This window comes from Xiphophorus couchianus, chromosome 22, assembly GCF_001444195.1.
Source record: "Xiphophorus couchianus chromosome 22, X_couchianus-1.0, whole genome shotgun sequence".
Taxonomy (NCBI): domain Eukaryota; kingdom Metazoa; phylum Chordata; class Actinopteri; order Cyprinodontiformes; family Poeciliidae; genus Xiphophorus; species Xiphophorus couchianus.
Window position 1 is genome coordinate 27931579 of NC_040249.1, and position 9371 is coordinate 27940949.

The following is a 9371-nucleotide window of genomic DNA, read 5'->3' on the forward strand; positions in this document are numbered from 1 at the left end:
TGTTATAATGGTGTTTTCTCTCTTTCTGCGGGTGGAGAAGCAGATATCTGGGGTGTTGTGTTTTTTTTTTTTTTGTTTTGTTCCTTCGAAGGATCTAGAAGGAGTACTCAAGACTGAGCCCAGGAAACAACTGGAAGAAAACCTTGGAGAAGATCACAAGGAAGGAATTGGTGTCAGACAGAAAGCACAAGGAAATATTTTCCAGGAGAATACAGAGGAGATAAAACACTCCAGTGTATCCTCTTACACTTTCACTGAAGGCATGATTACAGACAGGTGTACAGGTGTTCACCTGCTCAGCTCCACCCTCCAGGGGAACCCAGTTGCTCCAGAACAGATGATGCCTTCTGGTGGAGAACATGTATCACCAAATATAGACAAACTTCTACCACACAAACACAACATCCTGCAGAATTTAAACAATGGATGAAAAGGAGCAAAAATACAGTAACTGGTTATAAGAATAGGAACAAAGGGTGTGTGTAATCTGTGATGTTGATGTTTAGACCTAGTATTTTCTGGCATCTTTATTCTGATACCTGAACCAGTCAAATACCACTTGTAGTTCCTGAGATATACGGAATTCATTTTGGTGGTGTCGTTTTCGAGAACTGCCCAAAAAACCTACAAAAAAGAGGCTCTGGTTCCAATTACATGATATGCTTCAACATGTGCAGATGCTGTTAGGTAGGTGTGTGTATGTGTCAAATGGTTTTTCTCAATTCGTCGCATCTTCGTAATAATAAATCGCTAAGTGAGGGTGACAGAGGCTTTTGTTCATGTTTTTTTTTTCTTAACAGATTCCTGTTTCATTTCATAGAATAAATTCCTTCACACATAGCAGAGGCACAGAGACTGAACTCTTATGTTGTTTCACTCAAAAATCTGTTGCATTGCATTATGGACCTTCACCATTTCCCAGACTTTTTCTCAAGTTGAAGCTAATGGACTCTCATATTTTGCTGTGGGGAGCTTTTTATTCATCCTTTCTTCAATATAAGGTCGTATTACCAGCTCTCACAATATGAGGTGATAAACAGCATTGTGTTCCCAAGACGCTAGTGTTATTTATGGAAAATTAATTCTTTTTTTTTTTTTAAATAAAATAAAAACAGATTTAAGGTTTTGCAGATCCCAAACTCTGTTTTTAAAAAGTGGTAAGACATGTCTTTGTCAGTTCAGCTGGGCATTCTCTACCCAACCTCTGCTGTTGACAAAGACTACACAGATTGCAGCTGTAAGAGCTCGAACTAAAGCAGCACTTTTACCTTCTGTGGTTAATGAACAACACAAGAACAAAACCGGAAGATGTGGTTACAGTGTAAAGTACTTGCAGTACTCTGAGTGGTCGTATGACTATGAAGGTGCTGTATAAATTCGGACCATTCCTCATTGGGGCATTGAAATGCTAAGAAAAGCAAAAAAAAAAAACAAAAAACATTTTCACGTTTCTGTGTAAGCATGTGAAAAGAGGTATGCAATCTACTCTAACTCCATGCTTCCTGGTTTCTTTTGAAAACAGATGGGCTTGACTGATGAAAATGAATCTGTGGATAAGGAGGAGAATGATGATGATAATTTTATCGAGAGGAAATGTACCATTTTCACCCAGGTGGAGAGCATCCCACTGCTCTAACATCACCTATTATCCAGAATGGCAGCGCTGCCTTCCAAAATCAGACATCATGTTCTCCTTTGAGTACTTCATGATGGTTTTTTTTCTGAAGACATTCTGGAAGTACTTGTAGAGAAGTCAGAATTATATGCCCTTCAGTGTGACATCATCAAGCCCATTAAACTCACTGCTAATGAACTGGAACATGATTCAAGGATTCAAGGATTTTTTATTGTTATACCACCTTGAGAGTTTGTGGTACGAAATTTGTACTCAGGTCCCAGATAAAGAAATCCACTACACTAAAAAAGATTAAATAGATAAATAATGAAATAAAATAAACAAATTGAACAATAAAGTAAATTAAGTGATATATACAGTATATGTAATGTGTCTTTATGTAAATAAGCTATGAGGAGAAGCTGCATTTAGTGCAGCCCGAGTTCACCAGTCTGACGGCTGAAGGGAAGAAACTGTTCCTCAGCCTGGTAGTCTTCCTCTGGATGCTACTCAGCCTCCCGCCTGGGGGGAGCGGCTGGAACAGCCTGTGTGCAGGATGGGTGGAGTCCTTCATGATGAGGAGCGTCTCTGCACTTCAACAATAATCAAATGAGACAAGGAGAAAATGTTGATCCAGTCCACGAAATCCGACCACCACTCACTCATCTTACCTCAAAGCTGCAGACAATCCCAACAGGTGAGAAGCTGGCTGTAGATGAGCAGAATGTCCCTTTCAGGGGAAAAAATAGACTCAAGCATTATCTCCCGACAAAACCGAAGAAATGGAGCTACAAGATATTCATCCTGGCAGGATCTGGTTTCGTTCCACACAATTTTGAGATCTATGCAGGGAAAGCTGTGCAACCTGCTGAGCTGCCAGATATAGGTGGAAGTGGCAACATTGTTCTCCGCCTTGCCCAGAGAGTACCCACGCAGCAGAACTACAAGATTTTCTTTGACAACTGGGTTCACTAGTGTCTCTCTCACAGAAACACTTGCTCAGCAAGGAATTCACTGCACTAGGACTGTTCATAGCAAGAGACTTACCTGGTATCAACTTCATTTCCGAAGCTGAGTTGAAGAGAACTGGATGTGGATCTTTTGAACAGAAGACATCCATTGTTGGAAGAAAAACCACCTTGTATGCTGTGAAGTGGTATGATCATTTGATGGAGGTGTGTGTACATTTTATGAGGGAACCCTAAGCTTCTAAAAAGTACTCTGTGTTACTTTTGTGTTGAATGTCTGTTTTATAATATACTGCTCAAAAAAATAAAGGGAACACTTTAAGTGTTAAACACCTGTTTAAGTGTTCCCTTTATTTTTTTGAGCAGTGTATATTCACCACCAATGACAAAAAAACAAACTTTTCTGCCAAATTCACCAAATGCACAGTTCTTGTTAAGTAATGTAAAGCTGAGGTTACACTACAACATTTTTTGCCCCGATTTTCCCTTATGACTATCTTAGAACATCCAACGTTCTAAGATAGTCGTATGTGGTGTGTTATGGCTGATTAGGTCCAGTCTGTAGAACGTTGGGGCCTCTTCGATATAAAATCGGACATATTCAATATGTCGGATTGTCTTGGCTATCGCTGCGTGTGTGGTTTTCCCCGACTGGGAGAACGAACGCAGCCTGTTGAATGTGACAGGTAGTCAGTCAGAAAGCGTGGATTCCCCTCATTCTATAAATCGTCTTTCAAACACTTTTAGGATGAACCCCTACTTGTACCTCAACAACCGTAAAAACAATTATTAGAGAAACAAACAGTTATTGGTGATTTTCAGTAAAACGTTTCCTGACTCACCATCCTGGATCTGACATCCAGCAGTGAGCTGCAGTCAGAAATCTTCCACACACAAACTCCTCATTTTGATTTTGCCCATAAAGATACACATGCTACTCATATTTAAACTTGAAAACCAAATTGTAATTTCTGAGAAGTTTTACATAAACATGTAATGTAGATTTTAATTTCAACAGTGAAAGAAAATACTGTTGATATTTTTGCACTTCCTCCTTTATTTTGCAGGAGATTTTTATGTTAATGGTTGTAAAGTAATTCTTTTTAATAGCTTTTCATAAGCCTAAGAGGTGTTAAAATAAAAAATAAAATTAACAATGACACTAACTGTAATAGAAGACATTTTTCTATCATGTTAAATTTGTGGCAACCAGAAATTAATTACTTTTATCTGTTTTTTAAATATTTTCTTAAAACTTTCATTCCAGATTTTGACTTTTAAATTGTTTGTAATTATTGAAATTTTTATTTCCTTTGTATCTTTATTATAAATGCGATTTTAAAAAATATATATTTTTAAGTTATTACAATTTTATTATTTGTTGTGTTATGTGACTTCTGTTTCATTATTTTTGTGTACAACTCTTTGGTCTTGTTGGAGTTTAAAATTCTCTAGAACTAAATCAAGAATAGTAACTCCAGAGCTGCAGGGTTTAGATGCTGCATGTTCATGTCCCATGTAAAATAAAGACAAAAACTGAATAAATAAATTACTTCTGGTGTTTGTCTTCATGTGATTTAAAATTCCTGTTTTTAGACTCGGTTCTGGGAAAACATCAACTGAACAAACTGAACCATGAGTGTAAAGACGATTAAGACAGGAAATGTTTCTTTTTCATTCATTTATTGATTTAGTTTTCATTTCTGAGGCAGAGAAAGCTCCATTAGGGAGGTCAAGGTCAGGTGTGGAAAAAACAAAACTATTCATTTATCCTAATTCTATAAGCCTGTGCAACAAACTGATGAAGATACAACTAGAAAATTATATCTGAGGAAATTTGATGAGAATTTTATTTCATGATAGTTTATGTTTTATTTAAGCCCAATTGTTTGGCTTATCCAATCCATGTACTCACACACATCCATGTTTCTAACTGGTTTCTGACATGCATATTCTTCAAAACATTCAGAAATCACACCATAAATCATGCCATTGAACACCACTGCTGCACCAGAGTCCCCCTGTAGAAACATTTATATCAATATATGTACTTATGTTGTAAAACAGAAAGGTCTTCTGATCACGGTAGAGAGATATTGAAGACGCAAACTTACAAGACATATATCCTTGTTTGGTGTTTCAGTAAGTAATATATGCCCACATAACGGATCCAGGTTTGACGCAGCAGTAACTTTCATGTCGACACACTGAAGATGTGGTAAAATATTAGCAAAGGGTGCTGTAGAAAAACATGAGAATCATAAACATGTTCTTCACTCGACCTTTTCTGTAGAGACAGAAACAAAGATTCAATATTTCTCTCACTTCGCTCATTATTGGGGCCGGCTGTTGTTGATCCCTCCCCTGCCAGCTGAACTGTATCGCCTCTATAACACAATAAGAATAAAATGTAAAAATACAAGATAACAATGTAGAAAATTAATTGTTATGAAGAACATTGAAGGAACAGACAATAAATCCATGAAGGACTTCATCCACTGACACATCCACCTCCAGTCCGCAGTGACTGTGTCGTTTGTCGTTTACATGTGTCTCTGGTCCAACACACCTGAGCTAAATGGGTTCTGGTTCTGCTGGTGGCCTGACTACCTGACTCAGGTGTGCTGAAGCAGAGTCAGCAGGACTGGAGGAGTGGAGACAGAAAACCTGAAGTCATGTTTTTGATCAGAGAAAGAGTTACTTTTGAGGAAGATTATTGCATTTTGGTAGCTGAGCAGGTGGGACATCTGTTACTCGTCTCCGAAGCTTCAGCAACACAATGTCATTCTGCCAGCCACGGTGAGTATAAATCACAGGAGCATGTCGGATGATCTGATTCTGCTGTTTAGCCCTCCGTGGATGAACTTTCAACATTGCTATGTTATACCTGCAGAAAAGGTTAGATTATAATGGACACACAGAAAACCTGATCATCTGCAGATAAAACTGTGTTAATGTCTCTTTCCTACCATCCTGCCTCCGACCTCCAGCAGTGAGCTGCAGTCAGGATCCACTCAGGGTGGATCAGAGATCCTCCACAGCGGCTCCTATGAGTACCATTTCTGCTGACCAGCCGAACATGATAAAGACGCTCATTGTCACCACAGTCATAACCTCCAATGATTCTCTTCTGCAGAGAAACATCTGAGTTCACTGAAGCACCTGAAGAAGAAAAAGGAGGACAGTAGTCAGAAATCAGGTGCAAACATGGATGTTGAAACAGAAAATGGACAAACAGTTAAAAGATTAAAATGCATCACAGTCAATATGTCAAGAAGTTTCAATCTGAAACAGAATCAAAGGGAAGTTTGAGAGTCACAGGGAGCAGCAGCCTCCCTGGAACCAGTGGAAGTGTCTCCTGTGTCCAGTGTGTTCGACTCACCCAGCCCCAGCAGTAGCAGCAGAACCTTCAGCAGAGCCATTGCTGGTCCAGCTTCCTGTGAATGTCTGCAGTCCTGCAGCAGCTTTTAAACTCTGTTCACAACTTCCTGCTGGACAGGAAGCCACCGATCACAGGACGGACACCTATCTGTCCAATCACAGGACGGACACCAATTTGCGCTGTCATCTGCATAGAGGAACTTTAACAACTCATTGTTCTAAAGAAACTAGAAAAAAGTTCTTGTTCCATTTTGACAGATTATTTCACTAATAAAACATTTTCCCTTCTTATAACTTAAATAATCAGCCAATGAAACAAGAACTTTTTAATCAATATTAAGGAATTGACTTAAAACAAGCAGCTTCTATTATTTGCTGCAAAGTTACTTGTAAGTTAGTTTTGCTTTACCTCAAGTAAACTGAGGGATCTGCACTAGAAACTAGGCTAAAAATAATTGGTAAATTTGATGTTTTTGCAGTGCACCAGCTTGGAGCCCAGAGGTTTTCAAGGTATGGGAGAGCTAGCCTCCATGCTAGCTTCTGTGCTAGCCTCCATCCTAATCTCCATGCTAGTGTGAGAGACACCGGGTTTATTGGTCGGATCACACTTGAGTGTGCTGTTGCTGTTTGTGTGTATTGTAGTTCACAGGTATCCCACCCGATTTGTTTTGTTTATTAGAATATGGTTAAAAGCCATTTTTTAGAGTATATATGGATTTTGATTTTGTAAATACACACAAACTGCTAAAGTGGTCACTAATGTGTCATACAATACACTGCCAACTACTGGCCATCCACTGCAAGTGCAAAATTAAACCCCAACCAGAGAAGAAGAGACCATGAGGAAACCAGGGATAAGGGACGGGGAGCAGTAGTGTGGAGTAACAAGACAAGCCAACGAGTTACAGCCTGTGATTTGACTAATTAGAGATGTGACTACATATTTATCTGCTACTCGAATAAAAAACAAAAATAAAAACCACCTGTAGCTAAAAGTTAGTTTGGTGTAAAGTGGATTTAATGTGTTAACAAAGACTAAGTTATGGACAAAATACAAAAAATAGAAAAAAAGCCCTGTTGCTACATTGTGAAAAACCAAACGGCTAATGGGACTAAAAAGTCCTTTGCAAAAGAAACTATGAATCTTGTGACTTTATAGAGCAAAAATGTTACAAGAAATTAATAAGGAACACTCTGTTATGGACTACAGGACTCTGTCTTTTCTCTATCTGCTCACACACACGCGGCTGCATGCTTACATAACCATAACATTTAAGACTGGTGACAGTCACACACAGGGGTGCCATATAGGAGGGAAAAGTTAGGATAATTCCAAGTGCCCTTGACCGACAGGGGCACCCACCAACATAAAATAAAAAAATCAGTGACAAGCTACTTAGTATCATTCCAGTGAGTCTGTAGGGATTTCTCTGTGTCTTTGCTCTTTTTACAATTACACAACAAAAACAATATATTTGTTACTGACAGAAATTCAAACAATCTTTATAAAATGATTAAAAAAAACAGCGTCCTCTCTGGACTGCAACCAATCCACACAGTTTTACCTTAACCCTTTCAGGCATAGTCGTCACTACAGTGGATCTAAAAGGCATTTTCTTGTGCTTTTTGTGGATTTTTATGTTATCAATGCACACAGACCACTGAAGTGGACACTAATGCATCATAAAATACTCTATCAACTACTGGCCATCAGCTGCAAATGCAAGAAATGGAGCCTAGGCGAAAATTCAAGCTGGGAGTTAACACACAGCTGATCCACATCATCCACTCACCACGCCCCCGTAAGTTAGTTGTACTTACGAACAACGATCCAGCCAATCGTCGTTCAGGGATCCCTTCAAAAGGACAAGCTATGTTGGGTCTACCTGCTCATCAGCTGATTCGCTCCCAAACATGTCAGATTTCGATTCAGATGATCCCACTCCCTCCCCCAACCTCTTTCCCATTGATCCAGTCCATCTTCCTCCAGGCCCGTCGCACAGGAGTGCCCGTCTGCCCCCCCATAACAAAAATGGAAAAAAAAAAATCCTGACATAAAGCATCACAAATTATGCAACGGTTAACTTGCATTTAGATTACAGCTATCTGTTCCCACGTCCCTCCTGACCCTTTCTCTCCCAACTGAAATTAAAGCTGCACTATGTAACTTTTATAAAAAAATATTGGTTTTTACGTATTTGTTGAAACTGTCATTGTGTTGCGATGGTATAGCATGAGAATTTTCGTCGATTCCTGAAACTGGTAAAAGGACCTGGTTGGTGCACAGAGGGGAAATGGGTGAACTACAACAACTCTGACATCAATTTTCTCCCCCTCTACCTTGAGAAAAAACATTTGTTTAAAATAGCTTTCTATTCCTCTTCCACAAAAGAATTAAAGACATTACTTTTATAAGTATATATGAAGTTTTTCCTTTAATTACACTCTTCAAAAGAAATTCAAAATAAATATCAATTCCTGTGTTTTGTGACTGAGATTTTAGTCTCAGTCACACTTTTTTCAATTGCAACTTCATTCATGCTTTTAGATTTTCAAAAATGGATATTGAACAACAAATCTATTGCTGGGTTTAAGGCCCGGATGAAGTGCGAAATTTGGACGGAGATCCGAAAGGGGTTTTCTCCCGTTCAAAACAAAGCAAAATTGATCACGAGTATCTAATGCCCTAAATAGGCTGAAACAGACGAGGTATCTTGAAAAAATACGCGTATAGTTAGGATATGATCCTAATCATCTCGGTAAAAAAGACTTCTCTTATAATCTTGAGGATTTACCCGGTGTCGAGGCGACCCACATAGCTAACTGTCTGGAGCTGCAGAGTTCATATTATAGGACGAGCCAGAAGAAAGCTTTAAAAAGCCTGAAGAAGAAAATTATTTAGTTTCAGGTTGGGTCGAGCATTTAGGATCAAAAGAAACATTAAATGACTGTTGACTTGTTTATGGGGTGAGTTGTGGTATTTTAAGTAATTAGTCTATGATAAAGATGCTGTCGCTAATTACAAGCTAACCCATGTTATTTCTATGTGCTTGGATCTTCTGGCAAATAATTTAACTTCTGTAAATCCAAATTCATGGTGTAGTTGTTCGTTAATGTTGAGTCGTTGTAGGATGCTGTATTCAGGTCCAATGTAGGTCAACCATTCGCTGTGATCTACAGAAACTCCATGTTCGCATGTGGCCACGAATATACCGTTCCAGAAGAAACAGTCTATCTTGTTTTTACCAAGAGATGGCCTTGTCCACCTGGCCAGTAAAATGGCCTCCGTTTCCTTGAAAAGTACCTGACAGGATCTCCTGACACTGTGTGGAGGGATGTGGCCAGCTGCATTCTCAGATGTGTACATTTTCTGGGGCTGGACGCTGCCCTGTTTTTAACCAATTGTA

At 38.9% G+C, this 9371-nt stretch overlaps 1 protein-coding gene across 1 annotated transcript; it reads right to left on the minus strand.

Annotated features, from left to right (window-relative positions):
• Positions 1 to 4249: 4249 nt before the first annotated feature.
• LOC114138345 (cationic trypsin-like) lies at positions 4250 to 6118 on the minus strand. Its single transcript, XM_028007562.1, has 6 exons — positions 5966 to 6118; positions 5553 to 5745; positions 5285 to 5470; positions 4909 to 4970; positions 4698 to 4822; positions 4250 to 4604 (listed from the first exon to the last, which is right to left on the minus strand). Exons 1-6 carry the CDS (start codon positions 6003 to 6005, stop codon positions 4455 to 4457), a joined length of 756 nt encoding a protein of 251 aa, XP_027863363.1. The 5' UTR covers positions 6006 to 6118; the 3' UTR covers positions 4250 to 4454.
• Between the last annotated feature and the right edge of the window lie 3253 nt (positions 6119 to 9371).

What these genes read in the sequence shown, in the direction of transcription:
- LOC114138345 (XM_028007562.1), bottom strand. Translation starts at nt 6,005, where the DNA reads ATGGCTCTGCTGAAGGTTCTGCTGCTACTGCTGGGGCTGG. An exon ending in TGGAGGTCGGAGGCAGGATG is followed by an intron (nt 5,471 to 5,552) that starts GTAGGAAAGAGA and finishes CCTTTTCTGCAG; the next exon opens with GTATAACATAGCAATGTTGA. An exon ending in CAAACAAGGATATATGTCTT is followed by an intron (nt 4,605 to 4,697) that starts GTAAGTTTGCGT and finishes ATGTTTCTACAG; the next exon opens with GGGGACTCTGGTGCAGCAGT.